Consider the following 25,120-nt stretch of genomic DNA (forward strand, 5'->3'; position numbering starts at 1 on the left):
GCTGGAAAGATCCAGGTCTCAGTCCAGAACCTTCCTTTATGCAGAAAAAGCCCTTTCCTGACCTTCATGATAAGCCCTATGATTTTGCTCCTGGCTAATGTGTTTCTGTCACCTGCGGGCAGGTGGCATTTGAACTTAAAGTTGAACTTGCAGACTGGATTATCATGTTCCAATAAGGACTTTGAGGAGGCTTAGGCTACCAGCAGTTCTTAACGATAGCCTGCTTCCTGGGTGCCAGGCACTATAATAGCCAGTGCCTTTTAGTAGCCCAGTCCTGCAACTGAGAAAACTTGAGGAACAAGAGACCATGTGGTTAATAGGTGGCTGAGCTGAGTCTGGGATCAAAAGTTCTAGCTGAGGTATAGGTGTGACCACTGTACTGTCCAGCCAGTGAGGAGGCCAAGGCCCCAGGACAAGCACCACTTGTCTCTGGATTGGAGATCTTGAGCAGGTCACAGACCATTCTAGAGCCTCAGTATTAGGCAAAGCAATCACCATTGCAACCCCTTTGCCCATTAGGAGCTGGGACTTAATATGGACCTAGAGCTCCCTGAAGTCTGCATTGTCAGCCACTGCTGTTTCTGCAGCTGCTGCCTGTGGCCTGGCAACCCAAGGTTGGGGGCGGGGGGGGTCCTATCTGCCCTGCCCTGCTCTGGGCACTTGGGAGAGTCACTGACCTGAACTTCTTTCCCTACCTGTGGGTGTTGCCATGGCAACTAGAGTCATGCTGAAGATTAAATAGGATAACATGAACAAAGGGTCTGATTATCACCCATTTTTATCACCACCTTTTGGAGTCAGTTATATCATTTGGATAGGTGTGAGACTAGTTGAGACATTAGGGCCCAGCTTCCTGGAGCTTTGAATACCAGGCTAAGGGGTCTGGACTTCATGCCAAAGTCAGGGGGAGCCATAAAGAGATGTGAGCAGAGAGGGAGGTGGTGGGATTCTCACCTGTGGGTCCAACGGCAGGGATCCTCGAGAGGAAGTTGAGTCCTTCACTGCTGATGGGTGTAAAATGGATCCAGCCCTGTGGAGGGGTATGTGACATCCAGAGTCTATCTGAATTAGAAACACATATGCCCTTTGACCCAGCAACCCAGTTTTCTAGAGAGCCCACTGCATGCATGAAATGCTATGTGTGCAAGGCCAGGAGGAACATGCATTTCTTACTGGGTCTGCTAACTGCTCTAAGACCCCTCCTCACAGCAGAATTCCAGGCCCCCTTCACCAGAAAATGCAGCAGCTCTAAATGGGCTGGTGCGGAAAGTACTCAAAGACATAGTCAACAAAAGAAGTAAAGTTCAGTGTGCCCTCTCGCCATTATGCAGGGTACAGAAGTGTTTGTAAATGCACAGACTAACTCTGGAAGGGCCCATGAAGAGCCCCCTAATGTGGCCTCCAGGGAGGGGACTGGGCGCTGAAGGACCGGGTGCTGAAGGACCAGGGAGGGGTGCTGTCTGCCTTTTACCATAACCCATGGGAGTGCCCCCCTAGTTCTGAGTCATACCCACAAGTTATGATTCAAAACAAAAATACCATTAAAAAAACAAAAATAGTCCTAGTGATGGATTGCAAGACTGGATCAGGCTTGGCCATGTGGATACAAGCCAAGGAAAGTTCCAGAATGCTGGGTTTTGTCATCACTCTTGGCTGTATTTCCCCTTCCCAGGAAGCTGAGAGGGAAGTCAGTGGATACCTTCTTGTCTTTCCTCAACCCCAGACAAGTCAGCATCCAGAACTGTCTGGCAGGATCTGTTTCCTGCATTGTGGTTGTTAAGTAATACTTACCAGGACAGAGGATGAGATGGTTGGATGGCATCACCGAATCAGTGGACATGAGTTTGAGTAAACTCCAAGAGTTGGTGATAGATAGGAAGGCCTGGCATGCTGCAGTCCATTGGGTCGCAAAGAGTCAGACACAACTGAGCGACTGAACTGAACTGAACTGAACCAGGATACCACTTCAGAATGGTAACTTGAAAGTTGTTACCTTCCCCTCCCCATGAGGAAGCACATGGGGTGCAGGTTGAAGGCAGAGGACAGACCTCGGACTGGTAGCCAGGAGGCTTGGGTTCAGTCACACCTGCCTTTCCCACCTGTGTGATTCTAGGCATCTTTCTGGAATCAATCTGCTTCCAGGTACTTCATCTACAGTCACAGCGATAGTTAAGTGTGTGTGGGGGGAGGGGGGATTGTGCATACATCTAACAGATTTGAGCTATTTGTTGTTCAGTTGTTCAGTCTTGTCTGACTCTTTGCGATCCCATGGACTGCAGCACACCAGGCTTCCCTCTCCTTCACCATCTCCCGGAGCTTGCTCAAACTCATGTTCATTGAGTCGGTGATGCCATCCAACCATCTCGTCCTCTGGCGTCCCCTTCTCCTCCTGCCTTCAATCTCTCCCAGCATCAGGGTCTTTTCTAGTGAGTCGGCTCTTCTCATCAGGTGGCCAAAATATTGGAGTTGCAGCCTCAGATCTGAGCTATCAAGTGTCCCATTCCCACCTCCCTCCCATCTGTAAAATGGGATCATAATTACCATTCTGCCTCATTCACAGGAGGTCAGGAGTTTATTTGACTGCAGACAATATCCTCAACATTCTCAGAGGATAGATTTCTGTAAATGCACCAATTTAAAATGTCAGGAAAATAAGTGACATTACTGAGAGCCTACCAAGGACCATGTGGTGCTCTGAGGACTCTGTGTGTTTGGGTTTAACCCCCTACCCTCACAATGTAAACTCCAGGGGGACTGTTTGTCAGTTCTACATGGTTGTCTGCCACACCCAGCATGCACTTGGCATCCTGTAAGTACCTGTGGTGTGAATAGACCTTTCAACAACTCTTGTCAAGTTGGTCTGAAGTTTGCCCTGACTTTGTGAAGAGGAACCCATGGTTCCACAGGGGATTGTGTTGCTGATGGTGTGAAGCTAACTCAAGGGACTTGGGGGCTGAGCCAAGAGAAATGACCGTCAACTCAGGTTGTAGGCATTTGCCATGGATGGAGGAGCCTGGTAGGCTGCAGTCCATGGGGTCGCTAAGAGTCGGATACGACTGAGCGACTTCACTTTCACTTTTCACTTTCATGCATTGGAGGAGGAAATGGCAACCCACTCCAGTGTTCTTGCCTGGAGAATCCCAGGGACGGGGCAGCCTGGTGGGCTGCAGTCTATGGGGTCCCACAGAGTCGGACACGACTGAAGCGACTTAGCAGCAGCAGCAGCAGCAGTGGGCATTTCAAACACAAATGTTCACATCACAGAGTCCCTGTGCTGGACAGACTCTAGGCGGGATGGTGATTTCAGTATCTCAGACCTTATGTGGCTGTTTTTTGCTGTTTTAATGCCCACAGAATTCCTTTTCCCACCTCCAAATGGGACGGGCAGCCTACTACCCGGGAGCTCTGTGATCCAGACCTACTGCCGGGACCTGGCATCTCTGCCCACGCAGCACATTAGGCTGACTGACCCGGGGGACCCAAAGGAGCAGGACTTAGAGGAACCAAAGGCAAGTGCGGTCCAGGCCAGGCTTGGAGGGCCTCCCATGCTGCAATGTCATGGTGTCATAACACGAGTGATAACACCTGCATCTTAAACATGTTCTGTGCTCCAGGTTCTGGGCTGGCACTCCTGGGCATTATTTTTTCAAACCTTCATGACACTGTGAAGCACAGAGAAGTCAAGGAACTTGCTCAAGGTCACACAATAATTGGCAGAGCAGGATTTGATCTTAAAGAGTTTGGCTCCTGAGCCTGACTACTCCAGGAAACTTGGGGTTTGGGTGAAAGTTCTGGGGTGAGGTGAGCAGTTCTTAGCTGGGGGATGACCTAGTCCATTTTCTGTGCGGGAAAGGGAGTTGGTGAGGGCTGGCATGGAGGGCACCGTGGTAGTTGAGTGGTGGCTAAGTGGGAAGAAGGTGGTCTTGGAAGGCAGACAGATGGGTATTGGAAGTGCGGCTCTGCCATCTTCTAGCTGTGACACTTTGCACAAGGTGTGTTAATCTTCAAGACTCAGTTACTTCTTGGTGAAACAGGGATAACATTATTTGTGTGTACTCTCAGTCATGTCTGACTCTTTGCAACCCATGGACTGTAACCTGCCCCTCTGTCCATGGGATTCTCCAGGCAAGAACACAGGAGTGGGTTGCCATGCCCTCTTCCAAGGGATCTTCTTGATCCAGGGATTGAACCCATATCTCCTGCATTGCAGGTGGATTCTTTACCCCTGAGCCACTGGGAAAGCCTTATAACATTATCTACTGAGAGGGTAACAGGCAGGAAGGCCAGGGGTCTCCAAATAGAGGAAATAGCCTGCAAGTGTCAGACATTTTTATCTCTCTTAAGTGGCAGGAGGAAACAAACTAGCAATATTTTTTCCTTCTCTATACAAATTTAAAGGGAGGTTTCTCTTAAAATATTGTGTTGCCATAATGACACCGGCTTCGCCTGAAGTTAGCTATTCTCGAGTCTAGAGATAACCAATGCCTTTTTCTTATGGAAATGTTTGTCTTAAGCTATGCTAATGTACTATGCCTTTACCCCAAACTCTGTCTCCAAGTCGGTTCTGCCTCTTGGCCCAGAACCTACTTGACAAACCAGGATGGATATTGTTCCCCTAATCTATGTAAATGAAACTATTTGTATGGTGGTCTGCCCTTCTTCAAGATTCAAGTTAATCATTTTATGGCCCAGGATAAACCATTTGGTGCCAAGATTATCCCAAAATGCATCTTATGGGTGAGGGGCCTGGTGCCATTCTGAATTTTAAGACACTCCTTTCTTTCATTAACAGACTGCTAGTGACTATATAACATCCAGCTAAAGACTAGCAGAGGGGTACTCTTTCTGCCCCCTTCTGATGCCTATGTCAGAAGCTTTCTCTATCTCCTTTATACTTTAATAAAACTTTATTACACAAAAGCTCTGAGCGATCAAGCCTCATCTCTGGCTCCGGATTGAATTCTTCTCCTCCGGGGGCCAAGAATCCTGGTGTATTCGCGTGATTCAACAACAACCTTTCACTACTTTAAAGGAATTTCTCAAGACTAAACAAGTATTGCATACTGAAAGGTCTGGTCCATAATAGGTGCACAAAAAAACTTTTTTTCTTTTTACTTTATTATTGTGAAAGTACAGCAAGACATAACCAGGTCTGCTGAGAAATACCAAAAAGAAGCAGTACTCTGCACCAGTTGGGATTAGGCTCAGCTTCACATAACTAAAAACTCCCCAGATAATAGTAATTTGGGCTTTCCAGGTAGCTCAGTAGTAAAGAATCCGCCTGCCAGTTCAGGAGATACAAAAGACATGGGTCCGATCTCTGGGTCAGGAAGATCCCCTGGAGAAGTAAATGGCAGCCCCACTCCAGTACTCTTGCCTGGAAAATTCCGTGAACAGAAGAGTCTGTTGGGCTACAGTCCATGGGATTGCAGAGGTGGACATGACTGAGTGACTGAGCACACACACACACACACACACACACAAGCACACTGATACCACAGTCAGAAGAGACCCAGACCCAGAGCCACCTCACTGCTCCACCATCCTTAGCATAATGCTTCACCGTCCTTATCGTGATGCCTTATGATCCATGGTGGCTGCTTGAGCACTAGCCCTCATGTCTGCATTCCAGCCAGCAGGCAGGAGGAAGAGGTTAAAAAAAAAATAGGTTCCTTCCTTGAATGATATGTTTCAGAAGTTCCATACTATACTTCAGTTTACTTTGAATGGACAGAACTTAGTCACATGGCTGCCAGTTGCATGGGAGGCTTTATTCCAGGTGGTCTTGCCCAGCTGAAAATCAAATTTCAATTCCTAACGGAGGAGGCCAGAATAGATACTAGGAAGATGACTGGCAGTGTCTGTCATGCCCCCAGAGAAATGTGCAATGAGCTTAACTCAGGACCTTTTCATCTCTTAGAGACAAGGCTTAATCCCAAATCATGGCATTGATTTGGGAAAGTACTTTCCTTTGCAGAGATCTTCCCTAATGACCTTCTCAACAAGCCAGTTCCACTTACCAGGTGGAAGGGGACTCAGAAAGGACTAATGACTTTCCTGAGGTAAGAGATGCAGAAGGTGGTAGAGCAGATTTAGAACGCAAGAGGGCTGACTGTAATAACAATAACAGCTACCCTAACAGCTGGGTGCCTGACCCCATGCATTTAATCTTTGAAGATACTGGGGTAGGAGCTGGTATCTCCACTGCACAGAGGAAGATACTGGTGCACAGAGAGGTTAGGTAATGTGCTCAAGATTTCAGGGCCAGCACACGGAGTCACTGGGACTTGAATCTGGACAGTCTTACTCCTGAATTCATGCTTTCACCACTACCCTCCACTGTGCTTAGAATCATTACCTCTCTGGTTTTAGTCTGCAAACCTGGTTAAAACTGAGATAAGAAACTAGGCAACAGGATGCTGTAATGTCTAATAACCCTCCTTTTAGAAAAACAGAGAAGTATTGGGTTGGCCAAAATGTTTACTTGGGTTTTTCCATAAGAACATAAAAAAAACAAAAACAAAACAAAAAAACCAAATGAATCTTTTGGTCAGCTCAATATTTCTTTTGCAGTGTGTGTATTTCAGAAACAAATGAACTAGAATTTTGTTTTAAGCTAGGACCATAATATCTAAAGGTGGGAAGCCAGCCTTTGACAGTGTCTAAACGTGTGATGCAGATAACATCTTGCAATAAACATCTTCAGTATTCAGGTGGGGGTGGGGGATGGTGCATGCCCCTCAACAAAGCTCTGCCCACATGAAAATCACCAGGACTTTTCTGGGCGAGTTGTAAAACCACTGGAGCCAAGATCCTTTTCCTAACTGTGATTATAATCATCAATCGAGCTTTGGTCTGGTTCCCAAATGGTTGATATGATTGTTACATACAGGAAAATGTTCTTCTCCTTGAGACCTGCTCGATTGCCTTGTAGAATCCTGTTCATTGATATGTTCTGGAGTTTTTTCTCCCTTATCGATAAAAAGAACACATGCACTGAACGCTGCTGTATGCCGAGACGTCCTGGCCCTTTACAAACGTCAGCTCACCTACTGCAGTGCTACCTCTTGTTGTGTCTGTTAGGAGCTGCAGAGGTACAGGGGGCTCAGGTTCATGGTGCGTCCGATCCAGGGACTCAGCCCATACCTGTCACTCAAGCCCCCACACTGTACCTTCTGCTACACCCTGCTGACTCCCAGTGGACATTTTCTTTGTAAAAGAAAATTTGGTGTATAAAACCAAATATCAAAAATTCCCTGTCTGTTGCAATCTGAACATGAAAGGTCCGTGCTGGTCAAGAATCCTATTGAGATGGATTTTATTTCCCCCTTGAATTTTGCCCATCCATTGATCTTCTGCGCGCCTGCTGATTGCACTTTTTTGAAATGTCTTTCCTTGCTCAGCCATGTTCTACTTCTGCTTTTCCTTTTAAACTAACGTACTCAAGTGTGTGGGAAATATTCTCCATGTAGTAACACCCAGTGCTAATTAATGATCAGCTCACTGTGGACGTGGCTCTATTTAGGGCAGAGTCAATTTGGTTTAAATCCTGTGTGAGAAATTCAGCGAGAACAAAAAAGCTTCAGAGAAAAACATCCCCGCAGCCTTTCCAAGTGTCTTTGTCTCTGTAACTATGGTTTCTGGACAAACGCAGAAAACGCTCAGGAAGGATTTTCTTTGGATAAAGAAGCTGAAACAAAGGGCCAGGGATGGCAGTAAAATGATAAGCACTTTTATTTTGATTTCTGATTTATAAAACTAGAATATAGAGAAATAACAATAAATATATGAAAGTGTTTCCTCCAGTTAAAAACAAGCAACTTTCCCTGTGTGCTTCAGCAGAGGAGCTGAACAGGCAGACGGGAGGAGGCCGCTGTGATGCAGGGTGCAGGTGACCTGGTCTACCTCCATGTGACTCCAGGCAGCTGTGGGGGTCTCCCTCAGAAGGCACAGCTCTAACAGAAGCCACGATGTGCTCTGACTCTCAGCCTGGCCATTCGGTGGCCAAGTCACGTCATCTATCTGAGTGTCTTGCTGTGTTGTGGGGTGATTAAAAGAGTTCCTTTGAGCAGGGAATGTGAGACTCAAATTCAGGAACATGTGTGTTGGAAAGTTCTTGGTGAACCGGACTGTAGCGATGGTTTCAGCTTTTATTACCAGAAATCAGAGCTGACCACAGGACCCAGGAGCTCTCCAGGGTCCTGAAAGGCTTGTCATTCCCTTTCTGACTCCGGGAATCAATCACATAGGAGTGAGAAAGAAAGAGAGTTGTTTACTGTGCACCTGCTGCATGCCTGGTGCCTTGCTAGATGCTCTGCAGAAGTCTCTCTCTAACACGTGTGGTTACTAGCCTGGCTTTTTGCCTCTGCATGGCCTGAGCTCTATGTTCTTGTTCCTTAAGTCCCCAGTGCCAGGCGCTGCCCTGACCGCCTCTGTCCTGAGGCCCTCAGCACATGTGGCCTGGCTGTGATGGTATCAGATCCTCTCCCAGCCAGCCTGCTGGGCTGCTGACCAGCTGTGTATCTCCTGGCCTTGGGAAAGCTGAAATGGGCATGTCTTGGAGGGAGTTTTGAAAACTGGAAAACTGGAAAGCTGAAACAGAGGTTTTTAGGCCACATTTGGATTATTTGCCACCATTTTTGGCACCTGTGTGTGTTTGGTTTAGGAAAAATATGAAACTGAGCCCTGAATGCAAGGGTGTCCAGGCTATCATTTTGTAACCCTTAGTCCCTGAAATAAGTTGTTGCCATTATTTATATGCCCCAGACCTCCTCCATTAGACTGAGCCACTTGAGGGCCAAGCCTGCATCTTATTCAGCCCTCTAGGCTCTGAGCATGGCCCAGGATCCCAGTGGCAGCAAGGGTGCAGGCACCATTGATGAACCAAGACACACACTCAACAGAAGAGAGAGCTGCAGCTTGGGTCTCCTTCCTGAGAACTGGCTGCCATAGGAGGGGGTCTGCATGTGGCCATGGCAGCCTGCATTTAGAGAGAACCTACTGCTTGCCTGGCTCTGTTGTAAGAACCACATGATTGTTTCCACATTTAATCATCATTACAACCCACAAGGTTCAGGCTATTATGATTCCCATTTTACAAGTGGGGAAACAGAGGCACAGGGATGTTACTAATTTGCCTGTGGTCACATGACACAAGTGGAGCTGAGATGGGAACCTAGGCTGAGCTAGTCAAGCTCAGAGGTTAATGCCCTGCCTCCAGGACCAAGGCCTGGCCCCATCCCCACCCCCTCACCTTGAACCTAGTCACCCAAATCTCATGTTGCTTTCTTGTTTGTGCCCAATCATATGACCATATGCTTCCTGGTGATTGGGCTTCCCTCGTGGCTCAGATGGTAAAGAATCTGCCTGCAATGTGGGAGACCTGGATTCGATCCCTGGGTTGGAAAGATCCCCCGAAAGAGGGCATGGCAACCCACTCCAGTATTCTTGCCTGGAGAATCCCCATGGGCACAGGAGCCTGGTGGGTCTATGGGGTCGCAAGGAGTTGGGCACGACTGAGTGACTAAGCACATACAGTCATAACACGATGGGAGGGAACATCCCTGGCTCTCGCACCTGCTGGGGACACCCAGGCAATAATTGCATTCCTCCAAGCCTTGGTTCCCTCATCTTCAGGACACGACCATCTCTACTCTGCAGAGCTGCCAGGACGTCAGAGGTCACGTGAGTAGAGTGTGGCGAGGACTCTTTAGTGTGTTGCCTATTATGGACTGTGACTCAAATATGGTCAATCATTGTTGACAATCCTGAGGTCTTCCTGTGTATTACTCTTTCAGAAAAGGAAAGGAGGCTGGCCTAAAGGCAAGAAAAGGAAACCCCCGAAGGATCTTGCTGTTCCCCGTGCTCCTACGACAGGGTAAGATGTACTATGTGCTGAGCCTGGATGGCCTCTGTCCCATCTCAGCCTTTATCTGTTCTTCAGGACCCTTGATTGTTACGGAGTCTCACACCACAGGGAGTGAGAGAGGGTTGTTTAGTTCTTTAAGCTGGAATAAGTTTGTGATACTCAAAGGAGAGCTGGGCTTGAGTCACAGACAGGAAAGTGGGTGGCCGTGGGGCCAGTGTGTCTGGTTTCCCTTCCAGGCTTGTGATACCTGGGGCTCCATGGCCTTGGATGATCTAGTGAACCTTCATCAAGGCTCAAAATGCAACCCCCGAGGGCCCTGAGACCTGTGCCTCATCCCCTGGCATCTTGGGCTGCAGAAAAGAGGCCCCAGGCCAGTCACTTCCCGCTGCTCTGAGGGTCACCTGATTCTTCTGGAAGCTTGAGTGTTTTTCTCTTTATCCTCAAGGTTCACATGTTTCGAAGGGTGAAGGTCTTTTCTCAGTTTTCCCATAACTCCAGTGCACATGGCCTTTGGTCCAAAGACTGGTTTGTCTCACTCCAACACCTGCAGACTTTCTCCCTGTGCCTTGACACAGATCCCTCATCAGGAGGGTGGGAGGGCTTGTACCTGGAGCATTTGAGCCATAGAACCACCCCATGAACAGGTATATTATGTCCATAACACAGAGGGGGAAACTGAGGCTCAAGTAGGCTTGAGCAAGTTGCCCACCCAGTCTTCATGCCCCTCCTGTGGGAGGGGGCGAAATTCCTCTTAAGTCTTCCATCAGTCTCTGGATAAGCCAGCCATTCATGTATTTCACCACCTTCAAATAGCCCCCATTTCACCAGTTTGATTGAAAAATACGGGCAAACTCTTGACTGTTGGTTTTCATGAAACCCTGAAAGCGGGAGTGGCTGCGGCAGGCCTCCCCTCCAGCAGCAGCTCAGCACTGTTGTGTGTATTCCATTCCCGGCGCAGTTACACGATATTCCTGAACGAACAGAGGAGCCAGCTGAGGGCCCAGCACCCCAGTCTGCCTTTCCCGGAAATCACGAAGATGCTGGCTGCTCAGTGGGCTCACTTGCCACAAGAGAAAAAGCAAGTAAGTCTTCTTCTGCGAGGAGTGAACAGAGAACGGGGTCTGGCTGTCTGCAGCCTTGATTAGGGGCTGCTCCCCCCAGGCCATCTTTTCATACTGGAGCGAGAGGGAATGTTCCACAAGACAGGCACGAGGTGCCTCCCACCTCACCCCTTAAAAGCAATTACTGGTCTCTGCGGCTTTGGCATCCACTATCTCCCAAACTGTCAGGCAGAATGCTGAATCTGTGAAAAATGGCAAAATTGTCCAATAAGTTTAGGAAATCCTGGAGCAGACCAAGGGAAATAGATTTTTTTCCTTCTGCGGGGCTTTTTTTGGAGCCTTTTGCTATAATTTGATTCACTTAAAATAGTTCAGATGAAGCCCATGCTCTCCTGGAATGAGGTGTGAAGGGCGAGATGGAGCACAGCACTCTAGGGCACGAGAATCTCTGCCACCTCTCGTGAAAGGCTTCTCAGAGTAATCCACCATGGAACCCCTTATGCACAGAGCTCCTGTTAACCTCCTGTGGAAGTATGTTCTGGGGTCACAGAAGAAGCAGCCCTAAGTTAGAGGACAGTCATGCTTTTATCACGGCATTTATGTCCAATGTCAACTTCTGCCACCTCGTCCCCCACTACTTTCCAGCCTGATCAAGCCATGCCTGCTGTGGCGTCACCTCCTACAAGAAGCCCTCCCAAACTCCTTCTGAGTATGTCTGACCTCAAAGCCCCCATACTCTTCCCAGAAAAGCCTACTGCCTCCAAAGTGTCATTTCTTTGGGTCAAATGCAAAAACTCTGAGATGAGCTTCTTTAACCCCTGCACTTCCAACTTTTTTTTGCCATAGAAAACCTTTGGTTCAAATGAACTATCACAGAGAAATCCTAATTTGAGAGCATGGTGTCAATTAATAGAGTCCCTCCCTTTGCTACTCAGATCTGCGACCACTCAGGAAGTAGATCCAGTAGCCAGTCAAGTGGACAAACCCTGGTCATCACAGTCAGGGCAGGCCCCTGACTCTGGCCAAGAGCAGCTTGGGACCCTTGCTGTCTGTCTCCATCAGGTCTCAGGGGAGGAAACAGGAGGGGCCTCACGGAGCATGTCTGGTTCTGGCTCCCAATTTACCCTCGATAAGCCCCTCCTCCCACATGGAGGGGAGGGTGATCCTGGAGAGGCCAGCAGGATTAAGCTCCCCCCTTACAGAAGGAAACATCAGGAGTGGGGAAGAAATGTTCCCACCACACACCCTTGCTAACGTGTAAAAGAGATCAAAGCAAAATTACGGTGACTAAGTTGGGTGAAGATGGTTAGGGTTAGTCCCCACCTGTCACAGTAGCTTAGGCTGCCAACATTCCAGTCTGAGCAGCTGAGACAAAAATGACAATTGTCTTTGGAATAAGCATGGTGATTACAAAGCACAGGACAGCTCTTATGAGTCAGGGAGAGGCAGAACCTCTGATCCAAGATTTTAGGGAGTCTCTGAGCTACTTTCACGATTTCAGAAATCCTTCCCTCTCTCCCTGCCCCAGCTGCTGTGTCTGGAGCGCCTCCAAGTCGTAGTTTCAAAAGCCCTGCTACAGCATTGTCAGCTGTCTCCTTGGTAGAGTCAAGTCCCTGCAGGAATGGGACAGAGGCCATGCACCACGTGCCTGGTGGAAAGAGGCTCCAGAAGCCCAGGGAAAGAGGCCACGCTCAGCTCTATACTTTGTTAGGACCAGTTCAACACGTGCATGCTAAGTCGCTTCAGTCATGCCCAGCTCTTTGCGACCCTATGGACCATAGCCTCCCAGGCTCTTCTGTGCATGGGGTTCCCCAGACAAGAATATTGCCATGCCCTCCCCGAAGGGATCTTCCCGACCCAGGGATTGAACCCACATCTCTTACATCTCCTGCACTGGCAGGTGGGTTCTTTACCACTAGTGCCACCTGGGAAGCCCCCAGTTCAACACATCAGTGCTTTGAAAGTTTTTTGCTTAACATGATAATTTATTTCAAATTACCAGGTGCATAAAATAGTCACTGTGAATAATAACTACTTGACAAGCATTCTTAGAGCGAATTTTGGCTACACACACACACACACACACACACCAGACCCTGGGTTACACCAGTTGGTGCCAGCCTCTGTGACTGAAGGTGAGTCCAAGTCCCTGCTTTCAAGGAGTTCATAGTGTAGGGGGTCGGGACCCCCAAAGTGGACACATACAATCCAGTATGAGGAGTGCCTGGGACAGAGGTTTCTACCAGGTCCAGGGGGTGGTATCCAGGAGGCATCTAATCCAATGTGGGGGTGCCCGAGCCAACCTGGGGGCATCAGAGAAATTCTCCAGGAGGTGAATGTTCTATGATAGATCTTGAAGGATAAGTAAGATTTGGCCAGGGGAGGGAAGCTGAGACAAGTGTTCCAAATGGAGGGAAAACAATAGCAGATGAGGTAGCCTGGGGCTGGATCTGATTCATCTCTTTATCACCTGTTCTGCATCCAGCACCCTGCACAAAGTTAAGCGCTGATGTCTTAAGCACTGCCATAATTGAATAGAAGTGTAAGGTCCCAGAGTTGGGGTGGGGGCACTGATAGCGCTACCATCCTCTGCAGTCATCAGACCACACCTGGCAGTTGTGGTGAAAGCCAGAGGGAGGCAGGTTCTAGTTGATTGGAAGGAAGACCTTTCCTATGGTCTGCATCATTTGAACAATGAGTGAACTTGCTGTTAGGTAGTGAGGTTTCCATCCCTGTAGGTATGTAAGTAGAAGATGAGCAATAGCTTCTTGGTAGCATCCTAGAGAGACAGAGGCAAGTTAGACAAGGGGACCCCACCAGCCCCCTCCAGATGAGGGGAGTCTCACAGGATCTCTGTGCTCCTTCTTCCAGAGGTACGTTTGTGAGGCGGATGAAGACAAGCAGCGCTACATCCGCGAGCTGCAGGCCTACCAGAACTCTGAGGCTTACCGAGCCTTCCTGCGGAGGCGGGCAGCGCTCAAGGTGCAGGCGCGGTGCGGTGAGTGAGCCTGGCCGGGGTGGACTGCAGCTGCTGTCTTCCAGGCTTGGGGCTATGTGATGCTCTACAGCAGATGGAGGATTTGGAGAGCTCTCTTTTAGTCCTAGCCTCTATCAATATTCACATCTTTATGTATTTGGGGTATTAACCCCTTGTGAGATGTACGGTTTGCAGGTGTCTTCTCCCATTTCGTAGGCTGCCTTTTCATTGTAGTCTGCAGCGCAGAAGCTTTTTAGTTTGATATAGTCCTACTTGTTTATTTTTTGGTTTTGTCACTGAGCTTTTGGTGTGCTATCCAAAACACCACTGCCAAGACTGGTGTCTGGGAGCTTTTTCCTGATGTTTTCTGCTAGGAGTGTTTTTCAGCTTCAGTCTTTAATCCATTTCAAGTTCATTTTTGTGTGTGGTGTAAGATGTGTCCAATTTCATTCTTTTGCATGTGGTTATCCAGTTTTCCCAACATCATTTATTGAAGAGACTGTCCTTTCCCCATTGTGTATTGGATTTGCTGAGAGTAGATCGTAAGTACCCACTCAGGAGACACACGTTTGACCCCTGGATCAGGAAGATCCCCTGGAGGAGGAAATGGCAACCCACTCCAGTATTCTTGCCTGGAGAATTCCATGGACAGAGGAGCCTGGTGGGCTACAGTCCATGGGGTCACAAAAGAGACTTGACTTAGTGATTAAACAAGATCACAAGTGCTCTCACCACAGATACAGAAAAGAAGACTATGTGAAATGAAGGATGTGTTAATTAACTTGATTGTGGTAAGGTATACTATACCCAGTCATCTGCTTTGAACACTTTAAGTATACACATTTTTTAATTTGTCAATTATACCTGAGCAAAACTGGAGGAGGGGAAGGAGCCACGCCCCTACACAAAGCAGCTGGCGTAATCCCTTTGTGGCTCTTTTTTTTGGGGTTGAGACACCTTGTACCTGATTACAGAGGAGGCACCCCCTCCCTCCCCCTCCTGGGGAATGTCAGAGTGGTGCTGGGCCACCGATTCCATTTTAATCCTTAGAAGGAGAAAAGGAACTGGCAGTTATGGAACTCAGTTATGCAAAGTGCCCTGGATCACCCCGAAGCCTTTTAAAATGCAGGTTCTGACCCAGCAGGTCTGGGGTCTGCATTTCCAACACACCCCTGATTCAGTCCATGCTGCTGGTGTAGGGACTCCGCCTTGCCCAGCCTGAGTCATGCCTGATGTGCCAGGAAGTTAAGACACGAAACATCCCTAAACCAGTGCACACAAGAAGGGCAACAATGGCGGATAAAGACCTCAAGTCGCCCCTACCCGCCTTGCTGAAGTGTGTCCCATGCGCCCTCTAGAGGCTCCTGATGGGACTGCACCCTGTTGACGGCGGGCTTCTGCTCAGCGAGCGCCAGCTCCACCCCACCCCTGCACTACTGGCTTTCCCCTCTCCCTTGACCCACTTCCCCTCTCCTCTACCAGCATTTCCTGGAATCACTGTGCAAAAAAAAAAAAAAAAAAATGCTTGCAACAAAATCCTTGTGGTGTGCCTCTGGGGGCTGCAGGCTTAAGGCAGAGACAGGAACTCCACCCTACTTGTGGCATGTTCCCCACCAAGGGGCACATGACCTAGAACAGCACTGGGCATTCTCACCAGGGCTCATCACTGTCCATCCTAAGGGTTCTTCCTGCATTCCCCATGCTGGGGCTGACCAGCATCCCAACAGAGCCCGTCAGTTCTCCACTTTGGTGCTTCTCTTTCCCACCTGAGCCTGGCAGAGAACCGTCTCCATAGTGGTCAGGAAAACTGTCTCCATAGTGATCAGGTGTCGGCTCAGTGGGCCAAATGCCTGGGGTCAAATCCTGGCTCTGTCACCTTGCACAAATCATTAAAACATTCAGGGCCTCAGTTTCCTCATATGGAAAGTGGGGCTTTAATAGGACCTCCCTGCATTGGGTCGGACACGACTGAAGCGACTTAGCAGCAGCAGCAGCATTGGGTCTGGTGCTGATCGAGCAAGTTAAACCATAGGAGCTTGGAACTCAGTGCCTGGCATATAGTGAGTTCAGCAAATATTCATACTTTGTACCCTTAGTTCTGGGGCACGAGCTCCTCACCGTAGCTTCATCCAGATCAGGGATCTGTAAACTTCGTAAAGGACTAGATAGTAAATGCTTTACTCTTTATGGGTACCGTGGTCTCTGTTGCAACCACTGAACTCTATGGTTGTAGCAGGAAAGCAACTATAGACAATATGTTAACAAATGGGTGAGACTGTGTGCCAATAAAACTTTATTTATAAAAACAACCAGAGGGACAGGTTGGTCCACAGACAGTTCCACTCTGGTCCATTGTACTTCTTGGGTTTCCACTTAATATTTGTTTTCAGTGAAGTACCTCCAGATAAAAATAATCCTCTGAAAACTACTGGTCTAGCTTATAATTGGCATTAACAAAGTGGAGTGTCAGATGGTTCCGAGGGAGTTGTGAGGCCTCTGGTCCTCATGTGCAAAGTTAAGCAGATCATGCCCTGAGACCTCTGGCTAAGGGTCCCCAGAGAGCAGTTGTCATTTTCTGTTCATGTATTTCTCCCTAAAAATGCCATTTGTCAGACTTAGCAGAGAACACCTCATCTTGTTTAATTCTTCAGCCATGTTGGTCTCCTATTGCCTTCTTATTTTTGTGATTATTTGTAGATTGTCATCACACGACAAGTTGCCATATTACAAGGAAAGGCTAGTCCAAGAGAACTTGGCTTTTAAACAAGATGTATTTCTGCCTAATTGAAAGCAGTAAATTTAAAAGTTTACTATATAAATATAATCATAATGAATAGTTTTTAAAAGACCACCTAGATTCTGCCATGCTAATAAAAACGGAATTGTTTATATTTTTCCTTGTTTCTCTCTAATCTTCATTTCATACCTGGCTAGATGTTTATTATAAATTGAAGTCAGAGGTATCTGGTGTTTCTTCTTGGTTTATAATAAGGGATTTTAAGACCTCTTTTAAAAAAATTTATGCATTTTCCCTGAGGTTTTTAATTAATTGATTTTTAATTGAAGGATAATTGCTTTACAATATTGTATTGGTTTCTGCCATATATCAACATGAATCAGCCAGAAATTGAGCAACTGAAGTCAAGACCTGATCCTCCAGCAGGAAACATGGAGACCTCTTAGGATAAGTGTTTTCATCCTCAGAAGGCACCTCTGACCCTTGAATTGATTCTCTCCCGACACGGCTGAGGCCTTTTCTGACACAGGTGCTTTGTAGAATGATGCCGTTTGTTTGTCTATCAGGAACAGGTGCACCAGGATATGAATTTGAGGGCAAGGGCCTTGACTTCTCAGCAGTGGATGTAAGTACTGGGGGACTGTGGTTTTAAACTAATCAGCCTCATTTGGTGTGGGCACCTGAGAAATGGTGCCTCCCAAAGGATAGCTGCATTCTAATCCCTGGGGCCTGTGAATGTTACCTTATATAACAAAAACCAGGGAAGTCCTTGAAGTTGTGATTAAGTTAAGGATCTTAAGAGAGGGGCATTAGGCAGAAGATAAGATGGATAGATAGCATCACTGACTCAATGGACATGAATTTGAGCAAACTCTGGAAGATAATGAAGGACAGGGAAGCCTGGCATGCTGCAGTGCATGGGGTCACAAAGGGTAGGACATGACTTAGCGACTGAAAAACAATTATGTAATCATAAGTGTCCTTACAAGAAGGAGATGAAGGGAGATTTGACACCAAAGAGGAGGAGGCCACGTGACCACTGGCAGAGATTGGAGTGATGTGGCCCCAAGGTAAGGAAGGCATCAGCCACCCCAAGAGGCTGGAAGAGGTAAGAACAGCTTCTCCCAGAACCTCCAGAGGGAACTAGGCCCTGCCCACATCATAATGTTGGACCAGTCAGGTTGATTTCAGACTGCTGGCCTCTGAGACTGTGAGAGAGTGAACTTCTGTTATTCTAAGCCACTCATTTGGTGGTACTTGGTTATGGCAGCCCAGGAAATGAAACATCTGGGCGCAGGGGTTCATGCATCGCTGGAGCGTGCCTCACACATCAGTCCCTCATGGAGGCCTTTCTTTGCGGGTTCCTTGGGCAAGTATGTATGAAGTCCAGCTCAGTGGGAGGCAGGGCACCAGATTCCGGTTGCAGAAGTGGGTGAAGTGAAGCGCAGCCCCACGGCTCCTGTCCAGGGCGAACTGGCAAGTGTGCAACCCATGACACTGGGCTCTGCTGTGATAGAGACGCATGCACAGTGAGAGGGACCCCACCCGAGGCTGTCCGGGCCAGTCTCAGGGCAGGTGGTTCCGCGATGATGCTCATGAAGAAGAAATGGGAAATTCCCGGAGAAAATGCTGGCCAGATGGAAATGAAGCAAAGAGGGAGCTCTAGGCTAGGGAACACGACTTGCAAAGGCCTGGGGGTGGGAAGCAGCACAGGGTGTGTGGGGGCCGTGAACAGTTCTGGACGCCTGGAGCAGACAGTGTGCGTATAGGGTCAAGGACAGGGTGGTGGGGACCTGGGTTGTCAGATGTCCAAGCTAAGTTGTAATTCATAGGCGCTTCCTCTTTGAGTTTTGAGTAATGATGAAATAGATATTTAACAAATGAAGAACACCTGCAAATAAATCTTAGGGGCCAGACAGATGCATTTATGGGGCTTCCCAGGTAGGGCCATGGTAAATAATCCACCTGCCAATGCAGAAGATGCAAGAGATGTGGGTTCCATCCCTGGGTCAGGAAGATCCCCTGGAGTAGGAATTGGCAACCCACTCCAGTATTCTTGCCTGGAAAATTCCTTGGACCGGGGAGCCTGGTGGGCTACAGTCCATAGCGTCACAAAGAGTCAGACATGACTGAGCGACTAAGCACGCATACACACACATGTGTTTATACCAAAACTTTCTGGAAGGCTACACAAGAAGCTCTTGCCCACAGTGAGTAGAAACGGGATGTTGGATACCTGTAACTTTTTACGCATCCCTTTTCTATTACTTTCAACATGCATTCATAATAACTTTAAACATTGTTTTAAGTATAACATTCTTTATCATTAGACAATGATTCGAGACTTAGAAGGCAAAGGACTTCCTGAGTTAATTGTCCACCTGGGATGGTCAGCCCCTCTGTGACCCAGGCTGGAGCCACTATGGCAGGGGCCACGTGAGTGGAGTTTGCCCCCCAGCAGCCCCTCCTCCTGGAGGGGCCTGCTCTGTGCATCCAACTGCTCTCCCACCAGCCCAACCATCCTCTCCCTGGAGCCTACACTGGCTCCCAGTACCTGCCGTGACTTGGTCTCCATCTCCCTGCCGGGCTTATGTCTCCACCAGCAGGGACCATGCTGTTCCAGAACCTCATTTTTTTTTCCTTCCCCCCTCTATGACCTTAGTCCAGCACCTGGTAGTCTGAGGCTGGCCTTCCTCATAACCTTATGTAGCTCAAAGCTTGATTATGAGAGGATATTAAGAGCTGACACTTCAGGCCTGTGCTAGGACCCATCTCTTGTCAGATATTGGCAAGTTTTTATATCTCTGAATTAATACATGAAATCAAATATGTATACCTCTTTTAAAGTTATTTTTCTGTTAAAAATAATACATGTGCCTGGTTTTAAAAATGGAAACAGTGCACAAAGGTTACAGTGCGAGGTGGGTTCTGCTCAGCCAGAGACCCAGTCCCTCCCTCACCCACCCTGTCCCTGCATCCCCTGGTGTCTGCTATGACCAGTTTCTGGTGCATCTTCCAGAACTGGCCCATGGATAGGCAAGCACCTACAGGTTGGTGCACATGTGTCTGATAAGAAGACACATCTTTGTCATTTAGTCATAGAGTTTGTTCAGCATTGCAAAGCAAACCCTTTGAACATAAGAAAAACTCAGAATTGGTCATGGACTCAGATAATACCACTGTCTCACTAATCGATGAACCCAAGGTAGGCAAGACGTGTGCAGGGAAGCTGGAAGAAAATTCAAGGAACTGTGGGAACTGCAGACAGGCTCTGTTCACTCATGGCTGATGCAGCAGCAAGGGACGTTTTGGGTGGTGCTCATATAAGTATGCATGAACAAAGGCAGTGCGTGGCCAAGCAGTTATATCATGATGCGTGTGCCCAGTGCTGTGGATGGTCTCAGCCGTTACGTAACCCTACAGAGTCATTGTTTACAGGATGTAGGGTGAAAGGGAAAGGACATGGGGCGAGAGAGCCTGGCCACCACTGTCCTGGCTAATTGCTCTCCCTCTATAACCACCAATTCTCAAACACTCCCTGTTGTACCCTCTTTGCCACATTCCTAATATTCTGTCCCACCCTGTGACACAGACCTTGGGATGAATTGAAATTCTTAGCTGTGCTTGGAAAAGCCTCAAACCGGCCAGTGATTTCCAGGTGGAAAAGGGACTAGCTGGACCCGGTTGGACCCACCTAAAGCCCATCTGCCATTTTAAGCTAATTTTATATTCCAAGAAGGGGCTTCCCTTGTGGCTCAGATGATAAAGAGTCTGCCTGCAATGCATGAGACCTGGATTCGATGCCTGGGTTGGGAAGATCCCCTGGGAAGGGATTAGCAACCCACTCCAGTATTCTTGGCTGGAGAATCCCATGGACAGAGGAACCTGGCGGGCTACACAGGGTCCCAAAGAGTCAAACACAACTGAGCAACTAACACTTTAACACTTATGTTCGGAGAAGGCAGGATCCCTGTGCCTCCTCCCTGCTCACCAGGAACTATCTCTGTCCACAGGCCGATGAGAACGATGACCTGTACTGTCGGACCTGCAGGCAGTTCTTCAGTTCCCTGCATAACAAGAGGGAGCACCTGCTGGGGAAGCAGCACCTGCAGAACCTCACAGGTAACCAGCTCAGCTGTTGTTGTTTAATTGCTCAGCTGTGTCCCACTCTTTGCCACCCCATGGACTGTAGCCTGGCAGGCTCCTCTGTCCATGGGATTTCCCAGGCAAGAATACTGGAGTGGGTAGCCATTTCTTTGGCCATCTGATGCCAATACTTTGGCCTCCTGATGCGAAGAGCTGACTCATTTAAAAAGACCCTGATGCTGGGAAAGATTGAGGCAGGAGGAGAAGGGGACGACAGAGGATGAGATAGTTGGATGGCATCATGAGTTTGAGTATGCTCTGGGAGTTGGTGATGGACAGGGAAGCCTGGTGTGCTGCAGTCCATGGTGTCTCAAAGAGTCGGATACGACTGAGCAACTGAACTGAACTGAAGCTATTTTCTTCTCCAGGGGATCTTCCCCACCCAGGGATCAAACCCACACCTCCCGCACTGGCAGGCAGATTCTTTACCGCTGAGTCACTGAGGAAGCTCAACCAGCTTGATGCGGCAAGGCAAACGCACACCTTGACTCCATCTATGCTGGGGTTCACCAACCCACAGCCCAGAGACTCCTTGTCGTTTAAATTTAATTTTAAGGCAGGGTCTATTCAAACACTCTTAATGCTAGGTGGGCATGTGGGAGGGGAGTGGGTCTTCCAAGGAAGCACAAATAGACTTGCCTCTTAGTTGACAAGGGCCCCCCTGCTCTGGCCCCGCCCCTCAGGGGCCTTAGAACCTCCTGGAGCCCCGCTGCCTCCTTAATGGCTCCCAGACCTTGCCACCGTCCTGTGCGGCCTCCAGGCCTAAGCACAGCATCCTCTCTTCCCGTAGCACTCAGCCTGTCCCTGCAAGGCTCGCCTCCCCCCTTCACCTTCGTCTTGTTTAACTGACCTCTTCCCCAGGAGGCCAGCCCTGGCCGTGCTGCACACATCCTGCCCCTCCCAGGGCCCCTCTCCAACTTGATCTCTCTCCCTGCTTCCATCATCTCCTGTTGGCCTCTTTCATTTGTCCATCTTTGTTATTGCTTGCCGTCTCCCACCAGCATACAAGCCCCTCATGTTTGGGGATTAATTGCCCGTTTCAGTCACTGCATTATCCCCTGGATCTAGAGCCATGCCTGATGCTCATAGTCAGTACTCACTGTGTGTCTGTAGAATGAATGAATGAATGTGTTCAACAAATAACTCCTGGGTACTTATTCCTTCCTGGCACTGAGCCAGGTGCTAGGGACACAGCAAGAAAAAGGCAGAGCTCTGTCCTAAAGAAACTGAAGTATATGGATTAGTACAACGTCTTTCCATTAAAACATCTTGCACTGAAGTGAAAGGAGACTCACAGAAGACAGAGACCCTGCAATGACTGGAACTGCGTAAGTCAGAGGCGTGCTCTGGGACTAGGGAAGATCCTCAAAGAATGAAAGCCATCGTGTCAGGGGCAGAACTAGGGGGTGACATTTTTTCCCACCTATTCCTTAATGTTATTAAAACAGAAATAGATCTGACTTAAGCCTCTCTTCTGCACCCTGCTTGCTGAGTGGCCTGGGGCCAATTACTTAACCTCTCTCTGCTTCCACTACTGCCTCTGTAACATAAGGATGAGCTGCTCGCCTCACAGGGCTCTTTCGAGGATGGACATCAGAGCCTTGTGCCTGCTTGGTGCAGCTGAGATGCCACCTCCCCTAGGAAGGTTGTTCCTGGTCCCAAACTTGGGGGTGGGGGCGCTCCTGAGCCTCCAGCATGTACCCTTCAGTTAGAAATTATCTTCCTCTTCTACTGTTACCATCAGCCTGTGACACATGTGTGCGCATGCATGCAGACACAAGACACGCTTACACACAGACATGCCAACAGACACACCCACATAGACACACACACATCTACTGTCCTGGAAGGAAGGAGCCATGTGGTTTAGGACATATCTCTTGCTAGATTCTCGATAGACATTTGATGAAGGAATGCACAGATCTACAGGAGGCTGACCTTCATCTGGGGTTTGTAAGGCAATAAACCGTCTTCAGTAATGTCTTGTTGAAGGTGAGTAATGGCAGTGAAGGTGAGAATGCATCGCATTACTTGCAACTGAGTATAACACGTGAGCTCAGATACCTAGAGTTATACTGTGTAAATTACTCACTGGAGAGGTTTACAGCTCATTTCAAAATCTATAAAATCATGTGCTGGGAGACGTGAGGCTGTACATACATGTGGCTCTGATTCCGTGTAACTCTCTGAGGACCTCTAAAGTTATTTAAAGGGAAACGGACGTGGGCACACCTCGCTTAGTGTTCCCCCTAAACAGCCTACAAGTTTTATGTTAGCGGTCAAGCTCTTGAGAGCATTTCCACATCTGCCTTTACTGCTGTGATATTGCTGGAAAGCAGGGCCTCGGGTAGCCGCACTGTGAGTCTCTGGGTCTCTGAGTCTCAGTGCTGATGGGAGGGGGTGTTAGCCATGCGTCCCTTTGGAGCTGGATCTCATGTGGTTCACAGTGCCCTTCGAGGCGAGTGTGAGCCCAGGGATCGCCTGTTCCAGCTCTAGAAGAAGCTGACTCCTGCCCAGCTCTCTGTTTCCGCTCACCAAAATCAGGGTGTGGCACAGATGGGAAGCCAGGGCCCAGAGCTCATTGTTTTAACCGTGTTCCTGGGATCTAATTCACACACCATAAAACGCACCCACTGAGAGTGGTTTTCCGTATATCCCCAGATATGTGCAACCACTACTGCAGTTCAGTTTAGAACATTTCCATCAGCCCAGACAGCACCGTACCCGTGAGCAGTCACACCCCATTTCTGGGCAACCGCTAGAGTGCCTTCTGCCTCCACAGGGGGCTCTGGGGGTTTAATACTTGGTGTCTCCTTTCTGTGATGACAGTAGGCATCCCCGCCTTTGTGATATCTTAGGTGGGCAGAGCCCTGTCGCCACGAATGACCTGAGTTTGCCTCCCTCCTCCGCCACTTATGGCCTTTATCACCTTGGTTGAATTTTCTACCCACTGCCTTTTCTTTTTCGAGTGCAAAATTGGGGATAATGATAATAATACTGACCTCACGGGGCTGCTGTAAGGAAACAAGATAATTCTGTGATGCTCGGCACACTCTGGGGCCTACTATTATTATTATGAGCTTGGGGGCTGTAGCAGATAAGCGGACCAGTTCCCTACCCCGCTTACCTTCCAGGAATCTCACACTGCTAATGGTCCCCAATCCTCTGTACTCTGCAGTTCCTTTGTCTCTCCCCTCAAGCTGCTTTTCTCTAGGAATGGCTTTCCCACCTCTGTGCACCTGGTCTCCCTCCTGTTCATCCCCCAAAGTCCTAACAAAAAGGTGAATAATAGTAAGTTTTGGAGAAGATGGAGAGGAATCGTAGCCCTGATTCACTGCCAGTGGGAACGTCAAGTGGGGCAGCCACGTTGGAATGTCGTCTGACAGTTCCTCAAAAGGTTAAGCATAAAGTTACTATTGCGTTGGAAAAAAAGTTTGTTCAGTTTTTTCCATGAGATGTTACTGAAAAACCCGAATGGACTTTTGGCGCACCCAATATAGGATCCAGCAATTCCACGCCTAGGTATGTACCTAAAAGAACCGAAAATGTATGTTCACACAACACTATGAATGTGCGTAACAACATTATTCATAGTAGCCCCAAGGGGGAGGCAACCCAAACGTCCATCTACTGATGAATGAATAAAGAAAATGTGGCCCCTCCACGCAGCGGAAAATACCATTCAGCCATGAAAAGGAGTTAGGTACTGATAGGTACCATAACGTAGATGGACCTTGAAAACATGGTAAGTTAAAAATCCAGTCACAAAGGACCACATGTTGTAGGGTTTCCTGAATATGAATTGTCCAGAATAGGGAAATTTGTAGAGGCCTAGGGTTGGGGCTTCCCAGATGATGCTAGTGGTAAAGAACCCACCTGCCTAATGAAGGAGACAAAAGAGATGCGGATTCAATTCCTGGATTGGGAAGACCCCCCAGAGGAAGGCATGGCAACCCACTCCAGTATTCTTGCCTGGAAAATTCCATGGACAGAGGAGTCTGGCGGGCTACAGTCCATGGGTCACAAAGAGTCAGACACAACTGAAATGACTTAGCGTGCAGGGTTGAGGGAGTGGTGGGGGATGGGAGGTAATGGCTAAAAGGAACCAGGATTTTCTTGGGGTGGTGATGAATATATTCTAAAAATGATTGTTGTGATGATTTCATGTACCAGAATATACTAAAACCCATTGAATTATACCCTTTTAATGGGTAAATTGTATGGTACGTGAATTAGATCTCAAAATTGTTTGGAAAAAAGATACCAATCTCAGTCAAGGACCCCCTCCTCCAGGAAGCCTCCCCTGCTGGCCTCCACTCGGCACCAGTCCC

At 48.3% G+C, this 25,120-nt stretch overlaps 1 protein-coding gene across 1 annotated transcript in view; it reads left to right on the top strand.

Moving 5' to 3' along the window:
* The first annotated feature begins 1,018 nt into the window (after nt 1-1,018).
* The window catches only part of LOC104994292 (high mobility group protein 20A-like), a 30,215-nt gene continuing 6,113 nt past the window's right edge, over nt 1,019-25,120 (top strand). The window contains exons 1-7 of the mRNA XM_010847798.1: nt 1,019-1,040; nt 3,355-3,509; nt 9,798-9,877; nt 10,827-10,950; nt 13,801-13,927; nt 17,210-17,268; nt 20,657-20,765. Of these exons, the coding sequence (XP_010846100.1) occupies nt 1,019-1,040; nt 3,355-3,509; nt 9,798-9,877; nt 10,827-10,950; nt 13,801-13,927; nt 17,210-17,268; nt 20,657-20,765 (676 nt within the window). The remainder of the gene's footprint in view (nt 1,041-3,354; nt 3,510-9,797; nt 9,878-10,826; nt 10,951-13,800; nt 13,928-17,209; nt 17,269-20,656; nt 20,766-25,120) is intronic.

The sequence above is a fragment of the Bison bison genome, unplaced genomic scaffold (genome assembly GCF_000754665.1).
Source record: "Bison bison bison isolate TAMUID 2011002044 unplaced genomic scaffold, Bison_UMD1.0 scf7180017864255, whole genome shotgun sequence".
NCBI lineage: Eukaryota > Metazoa > Chordata > Mammalia > Artiodactyla > Bovidae > Bison > Bison bison.